This window comes from Giraffa tippelskirchi, chromosome 9 (assembly GCF_054371585.1).
Source record: "Giraffa tippelskirchi isolate mGirTip1 chromosome 9, T2T-mGirTip1v1.2.pri, whole genome shotgun sequence".
NCBI lineage: Eukaryota > Metazoa > Chordata > Mammalia > Artiodactyla > Giraffidae > Giraffa > Giraffa tippelskirchi.
Window position 1 is genome coordinate 41115341 of NC_137283.1, and position 16749 is coordinate 41132089.

Here is a 16749-nt window from a genome sequence, read left to right on the forward strand (position 1 = left end):
ATACCTCATTGTCGTTTTGATTTGTATTTCTCTAATGATTAGTGATGTTGGGCATCTTTTTATGTGTTTGTTGGCCATTTTTACATCTTCTTTGCATAAATGTCTATTTAGGTCTTCTCATTTTTTGATTGGATTGTTTGGTTTTTTGACATTGAGCTGCATGAGCTGTTTATATATTTAGGAGATCAATCCTTTGTTTGCAAATATTTTCTCCCATTCTGAGGGTTGTCTTTTTGTTTTGTTATGGTTTGTCTTGTCTTGTTTCCTTTGCTGTGCAAAAGCTTTTAAATTTAATTAGGTCCCATTTGTTTATTTTTGTTTTTATTTGCATTATTCTAAGAGATGGGTCACAAAAAATCCTGGTGTGATTTATGTCAAAGACTGTTCTGCCTATGTTTTCCTCTAGGAGTTTTATAGTATCTGGCCTTACATTCAGGACTTTAATCCATTTTGAGTTTATTTTTGTGTATGATATCAAGAAGTGTTATAATTTCATTCTTTTACATGTAGCTGTCTAGTTTTCCCTTATTAAAGAGGCTGTTTTTTCTCCATTGTGTAATCTTGCCTCCTTTGTCAGAGATTAGTGAAAGTCGCTCAGTCCTATCTGACTCTCTGTGACCCCATGGACTGTAGCCTGCCAGGCTCCTCTGTCCATGGAATTCTCCAGGCAAGAACAGTGGAGTGGGTAGCCATTCCTTTCTCCAGGGGATCTTCTTGACCCCAGGGTTGAACCTGAGTCTTCTGCACTGGCAGGCAAATTCTTGTCATAGATTAGGTGATCTCCTGCTCTGCAGGCAGATTGTCATAGATTAGGTGACCTTATGTACATGGGTTTATCTCTGGGCTTCCTATCCTGTTCCATTGGTCTATATTTTTGTGCCAGTACCATACCATCTTGATGACTGTAGCTTTGTAATATAATCTGAAGTCAGGGAGTCTGATTCCTCCAGCTTCATTTTTCTTTCTCAAGATGGCTTTGGCTATTCAGGGTGTTTTGAGTTTACATACAAATTGTAAAAATTTCTGTTCTAGTTCTTTGAAAAATGCCATTGGTAATTTGTTAGGAATTGCACTGAATCCATAGATTGCTTTGGATAGTATAGTCATTTTCACAATACTGATTCTTCCAATCTAAGAACATATGTATCGCTCCATGTTTGTGTTTTCTTTGATTTCTTTCTTCAATATTTTATAGTTTTTGGCTTACAAATCTTTGCCTCCTTAGGTAGGTTTATTCATAGGTATTTTATTCTTTTTGTTGCAATGATCACTGGGATTATTTCCTTAATTTCTTTTTCTGATCTTCCATTGTTAGTGTAAAGGATGCAAGAGATTATTGTGTATTAATTTTGTATCCTGCAACTTTACATAATTCATTGATTTTCTCTAATGATTTCTCTGGCGGCATCTTTAGGATTTTCTATGTATAGTATCCCATTATCTGCAAACAGTGGCCGTTTTATTTCTTTTCCAAGTTGGATTCCTTTTATTTCTTTGTCTTCTCTGATTGCTGTGGCTACTAGGACTTTCAAAACTATGCTGAATAATAGTGGCAAGAGTGGACCCCTCTTATCTCATTCCTGATCTTAGAGAAAATGCTTTCAGTTTTTCAGCACTGAGAATAATGTCTGCTATGGGTTTGTCATATATGGCCTTTATTATGTTGAGGTCGGCTTCCTCAGTACCCACTCTGTGGAGAGTTTTTATCATAAATGGGTGTTGAATTTGGTCAAAATCTTATGGTTTTTATTCTTCAAGTTGTTAATACAGTGTATCACATTGACTGATTTGCATATATTGAAGAATCCTTGTCTGCCTGGGATAAATCCCACTTGATCATGGTGTATGATGCTTTTACTGTGTTTTTGGATTCAGCTTGCTAGTATTTTGTTGAGGATTTTTGCCTCCGTGCTCATCAGTGATGTGGGATTGTAATTTTCTTTTTCTTTTTGGCTGTGCTGGGTGTCCACTGCAGTTCCTGGGCTCTTGGCAGCATGCGGGCTTCTCCAGCTGTGGTGTGCAGGCTTCTGCAGTTGCCACACATGGGCTCTAGAATGCACAGGCTGTGCAGTTGCTGCACACAGGCTTCTCTAGTTGGGGCATACGAGCTGTCTAGTTGCAGCATGCAGTCTTTAGTTGCCCTGTGGCATGTGGGATCTTAGTTCCCTGACCAGAGATCAAATCTGTCCCATGAGTTGGAAGGTGAATTCTTAACTACTGGACCACCAGGGAAGTCCTATTTTTGGTGATGTCTTTGTCTGGTTTTGGTATCAAGGCGATGGTGGCCTCATAGAATGAGTTCAGGAGTGTTCCTCCCTCTGCAATTTTTTGGGAATGGTTTCAAAAGTATAGATGTTAGCTCTTCTGTGAATGCTTCCTAGCATTCGCCTGTGAAGCCATCTGGTCCTGAACTTTTGTTTGTTGGAAGTTTTTACATCACAGTTTCAATTTCATGACTTGTGATTGGTTTGTTCATGTTTTCTGTTTCTTCCTGGTTCAGTCTTTGGAAGGTTGTACTTTTCTAAGAATTTGTTCATTTCTTCCAGGTTGTCCATTTCATTGGCATATAGTTGCTTATAGAAGTCTCTTATGATCCTTTGTATTTCTGCGGTATCAGCTGTAACTTCTCCTTTTTCACTTCTAATTTTGCCTTGCTTCCACATTGTGCTAGACTTTGATGACACATCCCTGAATGTCACAGTCTCTGTTCTCACGGTGTTTACAGTTTAATGGAGGGGCGGGAAGGGGGACGGAAATAAAGACACACAGAGACATACTTCCCTCTGGATTCACCACAGGCTACAAGGACTAATGGTCTGCGGTCCTACCCTCATCTCTTCTAAGGTCAGAATTCAGACTCTTCTATATTTATCCAAGTGAAAGTGAAAGTTGCTCAGTCATGTCCCACTCTTTGCGACCCTATGGACTATAGCCTGCCAGGCTCCTCTGTCCATAGGCTTTCCTGGACAGGAATACTGGAGTGGGTTGCCATTTCCTTCTCCAGGGGATCTTCCTGACTTGGGATCAAACCCGGGTCTCTTGCACAGCAGGCAGACTCTTTACCATCTGAGCTACCAGGGAAGCCCCATATTTATCCAAGATGCCATTTTTCCAGTTCTCCCTTCCTCTCCTGCACCAGCCCAAAGGATGGTGCACAAGAAGGGACATCAGTGTGTCAAAAAACCCTGTTGTGAAGATACCAAAAGCACAACACATGCACTGTAAAAATCAGTGTAGACAGTATCTACTGTAGCTAAGCACCCAGCACTTCCACCACTGGCTATTTACCCAACAGAAATGAGCACTGCGTCTACCAAACAGCTAACAGGAAGGTATTCATAGCAGCCTTATTAGTCACGCCCTAACCTGGAAGCTGAAGGAGAGTGGACACTCACAGCGTGAGGCAGCAAGGGAGCATAGTGAAGAGTCATCTGCTGACAGAGGCGACAACACTGCTGAAGCTCACACGGGCTTCCCAGTGACAGAAGCCAGACTCCAAACAGTAACTGTGACACTTCCATTTGTATGAAGTTCTAGAACAAGATAAACGAGCCTATGGTGATAGGGGTCAGAATAAGGTTTACTCTGGGAGAAGGTGGGTGTTGACTGAGAAAGGGCACAGAGGAGCCCTCCGGGGTGCAGAGAATGTTTTATAGCTTGAACTTGGAGGTGGTTGTGAGGGTGAACACACATGTAAACCTTCACTGGGCTACTTAGGGTGAGTGCGCTTCATGGTTGTGTGCTATACCTTGATTTCTAACTGTTTACAGACAAAGCAAGGCCCAGAGGTGTTTGTTTGTATTTACTTACTCAGTTTTGGGCTGCACTGGCTCTTCGTTGCTGTGTACAGGCTTTCTCTAGTTGTGACTAGAAAGGGCCACCCTCTAATTGCAGTGTGCAGGCTTCTCATTGCGATGGCTTCTCTTATTGCAGAGACTGGCTCTAGAGCATGGACTCAGGAGTTGGGGGCACAGATTTAGTTGTCCTGTGGGATCTTTCAGACCAGAGATCAAACCTGTGTCTCCTGCATTGGCACGTGGATTCTTAACCACTGGACCACCAGGGAAGTCCCCCAGAGGTATTACTTGGCACATGTGTCACCCTGTGGGGAAGGCTGGAATGGATGGGTGATGGGGTTGAGGTCTTCTTGACACTTACAAGATAGAGGCATCAGCCTCCGGGGGAAGCGCTGGAGCAAAACGGAGAAAATGAGACTGGACATAGGCTCGCCCAAGGTCCCCAAGGACCCACCCCAAGAGACTGTTCTCAGCAACTGAGGACATGGAAAGAAGCAGGTGGTGGCCACAGGAAGAACAGGGGAAATGCAGATGTCTTTGCACTGAGTTGCGTTCAGTCATAGTTGGGTATATTGTACAATATATAGTAGTGTTTCCTCTCGTATGTGCTAACTTTCACTAACGTTAGAACTAGGCCAGCATCTTCCAATCCCTCAGTGGTGTGAGCAAATGAGAACTGGCTGTATTTATCAGCACAGTCCTTGGAAAAGACTATCAGTTACCTGTAATACGTCAGCAAAGGTCCAGGTGACTTTTCAAATCGGCTTTGCCTTGGCAAGTGGCTGCGGGCACGTGGAATGTTTTCTTCATCAGCAAACTTCAGTGACTGCAGGGAGAGGACTCTTTCGTGGTCACTGAGCTTTTACTGGACACAAGTTGGCCTGATTTCCAACAAATCTGTTGTGCAAGGGAGGTTGGCAGGCATGCAAGGGACACTTGTTTGAACTCTGAGTCCGGGGAGCTGCTCCTTAGGAAAGCCTGGCTCTGTAATGCTCACACCGCCCTCGGGACTCAGCCTCCCTCTCCAGGCGTGTGTGGGGAGATGCGAGGAGAAGCTCCTATCGCCCTCCCAAGCCTCTGGAGAAGGCCATTTTTCTGTCCTGGGATTTTCTCCTAGAGATGAAGTTACTGGTCCTCTTAGTCTTTTTGTTTAAACCACAAAAGAGGCTTGGCCAGATCTCAGACACCCTCTCTCTTCTGTGTCCTCCTTGGTGACAGAGCTCTGGTGGCAGAGCGCCCCGGGGAAATGTCAGGACCCCGGGCCCTTCTGCCCCCGCTCTAATCTCTGGGCAGGCAGCAGCAGGCATCCCTCATTCCAGCCCTGATTCACTCACTGTGGAATCACACACTTCCCTCATGGAGCCCAGGGCTCACCGTGGGGGTGCATCCATTCAGTCACTCATATATATATATTTTTTTTACTGGAATATAATTGCTTTACAATGTTGTGTTAGTTTCTGATGTACAACAGCGTGAATCAGTTGCAGGTATATCTCTACCCCCTCCCTCTTGAGCCTCCCTCCCACCCCTCTAGGTCACCACCGAGCTGAGCTCCCTGTGCTATACAGCAGCTTCCCACTAGCCTTCTATTTTACACATGGTAGTGTATATATGTCAGTCCCCATCTCTCAGTTCACCCCACCCTCCTCTTCCCCACTATGTCAACAAGTCCACTGCCTGTGTCTCTATTTCTGCCCTGAAAATCTGTACCATTTTTCTCGATTCCATATATATGCATTGATATAAATATTGTTTTTCTCCTTCTGACTTACTTCACTCTGTATGACAGACTCTAGGTCCATCCACTTCTCTACAAATGACCCAGCTTGGTTCCTTTTTATGCCTGAGTAGTATTCCATTGTATATATGTACCACATCTTCTTTATTCTCTGTTGCTGGGCATCTGGGCCGCTTCCATGCCCTGGCTGTTGTAAACAGTGCTGCAGGGAACACTGGGGTACAAGTGTTTTTTTGGATTATGGTTTTCTCAGGGAATATGCCCAGTTGTGGGATTGCTGGGTCATATGGTAGTTCTATTTTCAGTTTTTAAAGGAACTTCCATCCTGTTCTTAATAGAGGCTATATCATTTTACATCCCCACCAACAGTGCAAAAAGGTTCTCTTTTCTCCACATCCTCTCCAGCATTTATTGTTTATAGACTTTTGATGGTGGACATTCTGACGGATGTGAGGTGATACCTTGTACCTTTGACTTGCGTGTCTCTAATAATTAGTAATGTTGAGCATCTTTTCATGTGTTTGTTGGCCATCTGAATATTTGGAGAACAGTCTATTTAGGTCTTTCACCCATTTGTTTGTTGGGCTTTTTGTGTTTCTGACATTCATTCTTTTGATAAATCATTACTGGGCACCCAATCCAAGCCCAGCTTGGGACCAGGCCCTGGGGAGACAGCCGTGAACAGGTCCCAGTGCCCCTTCAGGGTGACTACAGTCTGGTGGAGGAGGCAGGGCTCAGACAATCATAACTGCATGGTGAATATTAATACAGGGGCATTCAGGAGTGCCGAGGGGCTATGTGATCAATGGGACCTCCTTGAGGAAGCAGCATTTCAGCTGAGGCTTGTAAGATAAGAAGGAATAGGCAGGCAGAGGTGAGGAGTGGCTCCCTGGGGAGGAGGGCAGCTTATAATAACGTGGGAAAGTAAGACAGCATGGCTTTCAGGGGACGCAGGAGGCTCCTGGTGGCTGGAGTGTGGGGTGGGAGGAAGGTGGCCCTGTTCCTCGCTGACCTCCCCTCGTGGGACTGTCCCTGCACAACCCCCGCCGGGCCCCGGGGCCCCCCTGCTGTTCCCTGTATGGCGCAGTCCAGCCTCAGGGCTCTAGCTCTTGCTGCTTCCTCTGTCTCAGCCCTCTTCCCTAAGATACCTGTGTGGCTACAAGGCCCTGCTCCCATCTCACCTTCTCCATGAGCTCCGCCCCCCTCCCCGCCACCAGCAGACATTTATTACCACGTGTACCCCCACTCCCCACTCCTCCCCAGCTCTGACCTTCCCTCTCTCCATGGACCTATCACCTTTTAACAGACTATCTACGTATTCATTATGCCTATTTTCTGTCTCCGTCACTATTAATAGAATGCCAGCGCCACTAGGTCAAGGAACCCTGTCTGTTTTTTTTGCAGACGCATTCCCAAGTCCTTGAACATATGAAGGAACAAATAAATGAGGTCTGAGAGGTTGGCAAGGAGGGGGTCAGATTGCAGGGGCTTGAAGGTCAGGGGAAGGCATGTGAGTTTGGTTTCAAGTGCAGTGGGAAGAACCAAAGGGTTTCAAGTAGGGGCAGGGTCAGAGCCTGCATTGCATTTTAAAGCCTTGCTCTAGAATCGGTGGAGAATGCTTTGAAGGAGGGAAGGCTACTGCAGGCATTGGGCATGCAGTGGGAGTTGCCTGGGCTATGGTGAGGGCAAGAAGTGGATGGATTGAGGAGATCGCAGGAGGTAAAGTTGATCTTGCTTTTCTGATCTGAAGGGTTGGAGGAAGACAGGGCAAGGCAGCCTCAGGCTCCCACCTGAGCCACAGGGCTGGGGTGGAGGCCCTTGTTAAGATGGGTGACAGGGGAGAAACAGACTGGGGGCTGGAGTGGTCAAGAATTCCACGTGGGCTGTGGTGAGTTGGGCCTCTTAGACTTGCGAGTGGAGATGCCAAGTAGCCGACTGGATGCAGTTTAAGCTCAGGGTGAAAGTCTGAACTAGAAATAAACATTTAGGAATCACTGACTTAGAGTTTTTTAAAGTCATGACAGAGTAGAGGGAGGAAAAAAGATGTCTAAGAACCGACGTTGAGGACCGATCCCTGACGCCTTCTGAAACTGCCCTTGAGGGATAAGGAGTTTGCCAGGAAGGCAGGGAGGAGGCAGTCCAGGTTGAAGAAACCTCACATAAAAGAACACGGCTCTCAGAAATCTTCAAAACTGTCAAGTTCATCCAAAAGAGAGACTGAGAAACTATCGCTGCGAACAGGAGCCTAAGGAGATAAGACAACTAAATGTAACATGGTATCATGGATGAGATTCTCAGATAGAAAAAAGGACATCAGGTAAAAACTAAGAAACTCTGCAGAAGGTCTTGTTGGTGGTGTTCAGTTGCTCAGTCGTGTCCGACTCTGTGACCCCGTGGACTGCAGTACGCCAGGCTCCTCTGTCCTCCCCTATATCCTGGACTTTAGTTAATAATAATGCTGTAAGCTGTCTCATATGATATCACTTATCTGTGGAATCTAAAACACAAAAAAGGATACAAATGAACTTATGACAAAAACAGTTCCAGATGTAGAAAACTTATGGTTGCCAAGGAGTAAAGGGGGAGGGATAAATTGGAAGGTTGGGGTTGACTTATGTGCACCACGATATACAAAGTAGACAACTAACAAGGACCTACTGTACAGCACAGGGAACTGTACTCAACACTCTGTAATGGCCTATATGGAAAAGAATCTAAAAAGGAGTGTGTGTGTGTGTGTGTATATATATCAACTATACTCCAATAAAATTTTTAAAAATATAAGAATATGCATCTTCACAACCCAGTCAGACTCAATAAAGTGATTTCCATCATGAATTGGGGGAAGGTGAGAATTTTTTTTTAAATGTTATTTCTTAAAAATTAGTTAACAGTCTAATAATTAGTTTGTTAATTAGAACAGATGTGCCATACTATGTACATGTATATCTACATACACATAGGATGTTAACAAGAGAATAGAGGATCTGCATGCAGGGTACAAGGAATTATCTCTATCTTAATTTTTCTCTCAATCTAAAACTGTTCTAAAAATAGTTATTTTTTTTTTAAGTGAGTCTCAAAAAAAGAAGTGAGTCTCATAAATGATGCCCAAACACACACACACTCCAAGGATTAGACTGCTTTGTTTCTCTGCAGAGGGCTTTGACCCCAGCCTGTCCCATCTATGGTCAGAAGACTCAGGGACTCTACGAGTATCTCTTCACTCCTCCCCCTGCCAAGAAACAGAGGGTCCTCACTGCCATTTACTTTCTCTCTGTTCACAGAAGGAATACTCTCCCCAGGCCATATATCATAATGAAAATGAGAAGCAGAGACTAAATGGCTCAGGTAAGTCAGATTCACCTAGAATTCCTTGGGGATGCAATCAATGTTAATCTCTTTGTAATGCTCTATAAAAGCACATTCCTGAGTCATAATTTTCCTGAACCCACACCTTGTTCGACACCTGGCTTGGTTTTCCTCCTGCAGTAAAAGCCTTGGCACCATCTGGGTTCAAATGCCTTCTACTTGAAATATTAGAAAGAGGTAAGTTTTGTCTATGCATTTTTTATAAGTCTGGAAGGAGCGTCACAAATATAATAATATTGATCCTGTCTGGTTGGAAAGTTCATAAATCACATTTACTTCATTCTTTACTCCTTTATGTGTCATTTCAACATATTTTACAGTATAATTAGAAAAAAGCGATCTTGGGCAAGTCACTTGAACCTTATTTTCCTCATCTCTAAAATGGGTATAACCATACTTAAGAAGTGGGTTACATGAGATATAGTTTCCTCTGAAGAATGGATACGAGACAGTGAATGCCCAGTGTCTGGCATCATGCCTGGCTTTCATGGTGGCTGGTTGTTGACGACAAACATGAGCAGTCTGGCCAATGACTGAGGTCTCCAAAATCAAAGTGTGTCACTTGGGTCCCTAGGATCCTGTGTGATGACAGGGACCTCTGAGTCACAGTAGAAGCTGGGCCCAGGCAGTGGTCAAGGGAGAGCGAGAGGCAACTTGGCTGTCAGCCTATGTGGCACCAAGGCCAGAGAGGACACTGAGGCAGAGGTGGATGGTGCTGTGTGGCCACAGTCGCAGCAGCCAGCACAAGACTCTCTGGTCCACAGACACAGCCATAAACAGAGGCTGTTCAGGAGCCTGGACAGCTCTGGGGTTGGGTGGAGGGTGGGTGCTGGGATTCTACAGATTTCAGGGGCATTCATTTTGTGGGTGGAGAACTGAATTGAGTGCTGGCTCCTCCAACTAGCTCTGGGCATGAGCAAGCCACCTCACCTCCCTGAGTTTCAACTGCATCATCTCTAAGGTGGTATCTTGAATCGGATTCCTACCTTCACGTTACCATATCTACCTTCCAGTGTTTGCATGAAGAGTAAATAAAATAACAAAGAGGCAGGAGAGTGGCCCATTTCTGAGGTCAGGCCCACTGAGTTTGTATGCCAGCTCCACACTGTGTGACCTCAGATAAATTGCTTAACTCCTCTGAGCCTGTTTCCTCATCTGTAAAATTGGAAGGAAGGCTAACAGACCCTAATTCATAGGGTTGTGAAGATGACACAGAACAGGACATAAAGCACATGGAGAGGAGTGTTTGTTTCAGAAGAAATACAGCACAGCAGCAGTCACAGGGCGTCAGAATGGTGGTCTGCTTACATCTGCCAAACGGCCTGGTTGACCTTGCCCATCCACCTCTAGACTCTTGGGGAAACAGTGAAAACAGTAACAGACTTTATTTTTGTTCAGTCCAGTTCAGTCGCTCAGTCGTGTCCGACTCTTTGTGACCCCATGAACCGCAGCACTCCAGGCCTCCCTGTCCATCACCAACTCCCTGAGTCCACCCAAACCCATGTCCATCGAGTCAGTGATGACATCCAGCCATCTCACCCTCTGTCGTCCCCTTCTCCTCTTGCCCTCAATCCTTCCCAGCATCAGGGTCTTTTCCAAGGAGTCAACTCTTCGCATGAGGTGGCCAAAGTATTGGAGTTTCAGCTTCAACATCAGTCCTTCCAATGAACACCCATGACTGATCTCCTTTAGGATGGACTGGTTGGATCTCCTTGCAGTCCAAGGGACTCTCAAGAGTCTTCTCCAACACCACAGTTCAAAAGCATCAATTCTTCGGCACCCAGATTTCCTTATAGTCCCACTCTCACATCCATACATGACTACTGGAAAAACCATAGCCTTGACTAGATGGACCTTTGTTGGCAAAGTAATGTCTCTGCTTTTTAATATGCTGTCTAGGTTGGTCATAACTTTCCCTCCAAGGAGTAAGCGTCTTTTAATTTCATGGCTGCAGTCACCATCTGCAGTGATTATTTTTGGGGGGAGGGGGCTCCAAAATCACTGCAGATGGTGACTGCAGCCATGAAATCAAAAGACGCTTGCTCCTTGGAAGAAACCTAGACAGCATATAAAAAAGCAGAGACATTATTTTACCAACAAAGGTCCGTCTAGTCAATGCTTTGGTTTTTCCAGTAGTCATGTATATAGAAAGCTGAGTGCCAAAGAATTGATGCTTTTGAACTGTGGTGTTGGAGAAGACTCTTGAGAGTCCTTTGGACTGCAAGGAGATCCAACCAGTCCATCCTAAAGGAAATCAGTCCTGAATATTCATTGGAAGGACTGATGCTGAAGCTGAAACTCCAATCCTTTGGCCACCTGATGCAAAGAACTGAGTTATTGGAAAAGACCCTGACACTGGGAAAGATTGAAGGCAGGAAGAGGAGGAGATGACAGAGGATGAGATGGTTGGATGACATCACTGACTCAATGGACATGGGTTTGAGTAAGCTCCGGGAGTTGGTGATGGACAGGGAAGCCTGGCGTGCTGCAGTCCATGGGGTCGCAGAGAGTCGGACACGACTGAGCGACTGAACTGAACTGGTCCTCCCATTTCTGGATGTTAAAGGGATTCCATGAAGCCAGAGAAGGAAATCTTGTGGTATCCCAGGGGCCTCCCGCCACAACTTACTTCCCCCAGTAGAGCCCCAGCTTCTCAATGTTACCCACCCCAGAATGCCTTAGAACACTGAAACAAACAAACAAACAAAAAACAAAAAAATAAAAACAATATATTGCATTTCTTTTGTGCTAGCCACTGTTCTAAGAGAGAAAATGTGTTGATTACCCCCACAACCCTGAGAGATGAGAACTATGGCTATCCCCATTTTACAGATGAGAAAACTGAGGCTCTGTGAGGTTAGATAACTGAATCGTGGGGTCACACAGCTCTTAATTAGTGGCGCTGGAACTGATCCCAGAGATGGCACTCTAGAACCCCACACCTGCTTGCAGCATTCAACAAGGCCAGCGGCCAGGGAAACAGAAGAGTAGGTAGGAGACCAGGCTGGAAATCAGGACAAGGGGTTCTTGCCTTGGCCCTGGAACCGTGAAGGCAGGAGTCCTCACGCCAGAGGCTTACCCGTGCCCAGCCCGGGCAGAGATACCGGCCTGGCCCTGGCCTCCGGTCCCTCCCCCGCGGGCGCCTCAGGGCCTGGCGCTCCTGCCCTGTGTAACCTGATCTGCGGCGGGGTTTGGATCGCGGGCGAGTCACGGTTGTGAAGGTGCTCCGACAGAGGACTGCGCTCCGCGGTGCGCTCCCAGCTTGCAGCCCCAGCTCCGCAATCCAGCGCACGGGTGCATGGCGCAGAGGCTGGGAGAGCGGGTGCGGGGGCCCACTGAGGCCACCGGGCTCTACAGGGCGGTGCTGCTCCGGTCCGGTAAGTGGTGGCAAGTCTCCCCGGCCCACCGCCTCCGGGAGAGCGTGAGGAGGGCACCGCGGGCGCAGTGCGCTCAGCCTCTGGCTAGCAGGGCGCCTTGGTCCCTCATTGCTGTGCTTTCCTTCTTGCTTCCCGTCTTTCATTCTTTTTACTTACTTTTTTTGGTTTGTTTTTCTTTCATTCCTTCTTTCCTCCCTACATCCGTTCTTTTGGGGGTCTACTTAGATACATTGCTTTATTCTTTTATATGATCGTGTGGTGCGCGCGCACACACACACATATACACACTCACTGTTAGATAACTACAAAAGTTCCTGCACTCGCCCAAGTGCAGGAGGGCATTGGTAGGCATGGGAGAACGGATATGGGTGAGACTGGTAGCCTGAAGAAGCACACGCCAGCTGCTGCAGGGCTTCCACTGTCCTGTGAGAGGAGTGTGTGTGGAGGGGGAGGGGGGACGGCGAGGACAAGTTCCAGGAAGGTGAGGAACCGGTATTCTCGATGTACACACTTAAAGGAGAAAACGACTTGGAAAGAAACACAGGACGGTTGTTTTTGAGGATTCGAATTTGGGTAAATGTTTTTTTCTATTTGTCTTTTTGCTCATTTGCAGTAAACACATACTGCTTTTCTACTCAGGATGATAGTTGTATTTTTTTTTCCTTTACTTTAGGAAAATAAAACAAATGTAATATAGGGTCAGTGTGAAAATAATTCGGAAAATACAAGGATGTGGAAAGAAGAAAAAGAACTCCCGCAGTGAGAGTCTAGGGTGTTTCATTCCTAACTTTGTGCTTGGAGACAGGCGTTCAGAGGAGGTGTAAACCGGTCCCCTGCCGGCTCCCTGCCAGCCAGGCAAGAAGAAAATGTGAAGGGATTTGGGCTCCCAAGGCAACTACCCTCTGCCTTGGGCAAGGAGCCCACCCCACCCGGTAGTCCTGGGCGCCCAGCCCTGCAGCTGAAAGCGCGGCGAGCAGAACGGTGGACGGTGGGTGCGCGTCCGCAGCGGCGGCGCTTGCCCCCTGCCCTCGCGGAGTCTGCTCCGGGACTGAGCGGTTTTTCTTAGATGGGCCCCGCCCCGGGGAGATCGCGCCGCGGAGTTACTGCCTGGGAACTTGGAAACAACGGTTCTCTGAGTCCAGAAGCCCGGTCTGGCCAAGGTCTGCGGCGCCTTCCGGAAGGGGAGTGGGGGCCGCAGGGGGCCGCAGGGGTGGGTACCTTAAATCTAGCTGAACCAGAGCAGGCAGAAAGCGATCTCTGAAATTGGAAGAAGCTGATTGCAAACCTCAGCTCCAGGGATTTCCCTACAAGACACTCATTCCTAAGGGCTTCTATCCAGTTCCTGCCCGCTCACTAAGTTGGGGAGAGGTTAGCTCTAATCTGAAGATCCTGTGTTCTCTAACCTGGAACCACAGCTGTGAGCCTCACTCAAACAGGAACATTTTTCTCCTGGCGATACATCCAGAGTGGCAGCCATGCCAGAGTCGTTCTGGGGGCCACACACTCCGCAGTGACTCCCAGCTCTAACTCAGGAAGGGAGCAGAGGCTGGTTCCAGGGGCCTCACAGAGGGTAGGCACTGTGCCACTGACTCAGCCTTCACAGCCCTACCAAGTCACAGCTGTTATCCCCATTTAATAGATGAGCAGACCGAGTCGCTAGGAGCTTACGCAGCATGCCCATGGTCCAGCTAGGGGAACTTTTCTCTCCCACTAATGTGTAGAAAACACAAACTTTGGTGCATCTATGCCAAGTCTGCACATCTCAGAACAGTCATCATGGTGAATGACTGCTGTGTGTGTCTGTGCTCAGTCGTGACTGAGTGACCCCATAGACCGTAGCCCGCCAGGCTCCTCTGTCCATGGGATTTCCCAGGCAAGAGTGCTGGAGTGGGTTGCCATTTCCTCTTCCAGGGGCTCTTCCTGACTCAAAGGACTGAATCCCCATCTCTTGCATCTCTTACACTGGCAGTCAGATTGTTTACCACTAGCGCCACCTGGGAGGCCCTGAATGATTGCTGGTCACTAGCTATTGCCACTCTGCCAAATGCTGTAGATCTGCCGTCTCATCAACTTCATTTATTCATTCAGCCAATGTGTACTGACCACTGTTATACACTAGGCCCTGTGAAAGGCACAGGCATGTGCTGATACAGAGAAGTCCCTCCTCTCGGGGAGGTAAGTGGTATTAAGCTCTATTTTAAACTTGAGGAAACTGAGGCTCAGGAGGTAACATGACTTGTCTAGGGTGTCACATGGCCAGTCAAGGTGGGAGCTGAGATTCAAACCCAGGGCCATGTGCCTCCGGGGCCACTGCTCTAGCTGTCTCCCACAAGGAAGACGTAAGGGTTGGGGGTGAGGAGCCAACTGGGCTGCTGAGTGAAAGAGGCAAGAGCCCCCTCCTGTTAGAAGTCCCCCCGAGGACCGGTATGATAGGATCAAACCCACAATGGCCACCATTCTCATTTACAGCAGCCTCAAGTAATATGACACTTACAGATGTCTCATTCCAAATTATTTGAAAATAATTTCTCAGTATTAGAGTAATAGAGGCTCCTCACGGGTACTCTGGAAAATCAAGAATGAAGAGGGGGAAGGCTCACCCACAATCCCACTAACCATAAAGCAGCCACTGGTAATCCAGGGGAGGTCTCCTGGTCTTTGCTGTGCGAGATTTGTGTGTGGTTGTGTGCTTCACATTGCTGAGCTTGTACAGACTCTAGTTTTCAATCCCATCTTTCTTCACTTGCATAAATATCTATCTTCCTGTTTCTAAATGGGCTAGTGAGATAACAGCTACCACTCTGGAAGCCTGACGCTATGGCAGGCACCATGTGCAGTGGTTCCTGTGCCATGTCCCCCTTATTCCCCCGAAGAATGTCTGCCCCATTTTAGAGATGAGAAAGCAGGAAGTTGAAGGTCACCGAGCTGCCCAACAGTGGAGCCAGGATTGGTATCTGGGTCAACACCAGAGCCCATGTTCTTAACCACTGAGCTGGCAAGTGTCACCTCTGGGGAACAACTTATGCTTGGCCAGCCTGGTAAGCTGAGCAATGCTGGAGTCAGGGTCCCTGAGGCTCTTCTCCCACCTGGAGCTCAGCCCAGGTTCCTGCAAGGAAGGGCAGCGTCCTCGCAGCATGGACGGAGGGACACCTTCCCAGATGCCTGTGGACGTCAGCGTCTGTGCTTCTCTGCACCCAGATGATGGTCATCATTTTCACTGCTGCCTGCCAAGCAAGGCTGCCAGATAAAAGTTACATTAAAATGGTTACATTTGCATCGCAGATCCACAATGAATAATAATTTAGCGCAAATATGTCCCAAATATTGTATGGGTTTGCTAATCTGAAATTCAAATTTAACTGGACCTGCTGTGTGGGGTTTTTTTTTTTACACATACATACATTCTTTTTTAAAAAATTATTTTCCATTATGGCTTATCCCAGGAGATTGGATACAGTTCCCTGTGCTATACAGTAGGACCTCATTGTTCATCCATTCTGTGTGTAATAGTTTGCATCTGATGACCCCAAATTCTCAGTTGATCACTCGCCCTCCAGCCCTCCCCCTTGGCAACTATAGGTCTGACCTCTATGTCTGTGAGTCTATTTCTGTTTTGTAGATAGGTTCATTTGTGTCATATTTTAGATTCCACATACAAGTGATATCATGTGGTAGTTGTCTTTCTCCTTCTGACTTACTTCACTTAGTATGATAATCTCTAGTTGCAGCTGTGTTGCTGCAAACGGCATTATTTCATTCTTTTTTATGGCTGAGTAGTATTCCATTGCATGTATGTACCACATCTTCTTTGTCCATTCATCTGTTGATGGGCATTTCGGTTGTTTCCGTGTCTTGGCTGTTGTGAACAGTGCTGCTGTGAACACAGGGGTGCATATAGCTTTTTGAATTATAGCTTTGTCTGGATATATGCCCAGGAGTGGGATTGCTGGATCACATGGTGATTCTATTTTTAATTTTCTGAGGAATCCCCATACTGTTTTTCCATAGTGGCTACATCAACTTATATTCCCACTCGGTGTAGGATTCTCTTTTCTCTACATCCTCTCCAGCATTTGTTATTTGTAGGCTTTTAAATGACAGCCATTATGATCAGTGTGAGGTGATACCTCATGGTAGTTTTGATTTGCGTGTCTCTAATAATGAGTGATGCTGAGCATCTTTCATGTGCCTACTGGTCATCTGTATGTCTTCTTTGGAGAAATGTGTTAGCTTAGCAGTCCCCAGCCTTTTTGGCATGAGGGACCGGTTTTGTGGAAGACAATTTTTCCACGGGTAGGGGAGGAACTGTTCAGGCAGTAATGTGAGCTATAGGGAGGGGCAGATGAAGCTTCCCTTGATCAGCCTGCCACTCACCTCCTGCTGTGCAACCTGGTTCCTACAGGTGCCAGGAGCAGTCCGAGGCCTGGGAGTTGGGGACCCCTGTCTTTGATCTTCTGCTCATTTT

General features: G+C 46.8%; 1 protein-coding gene across 4 annotated transcripts in view; it reads left to right on the forward strand.

Moving 5' to 3' along the window:
• FAM107A (family with sequence similarity 107 member A) overlaps window positions 1–16749 on the forward strand; it is a 90096-nt gene that overhangs the window by 41181 nt on the left and 32166 nt on the right. For 2 of the 4 annotated variants that reach the window (XM_081524662.1, XM_081524665.1), the window contains exon 1: window positions 12084–12284. In XM_081524662.1, coding sequence (XP_081380788.1) covers window positions 12206–12284 — 79 coding nt within the window. In that variant the 5' untranslated portion in view covers window positions 12084–12205. Of the gene's footprint in view, window positions 1–8822; window positions 8887–12083; window positions 12285–12574; window positions 12858–16749 lie in introns of those variants that run through there. The other 2 variants (XM_081524664.1, XM_081524668.1) reach the window with 2 other exon arrangements.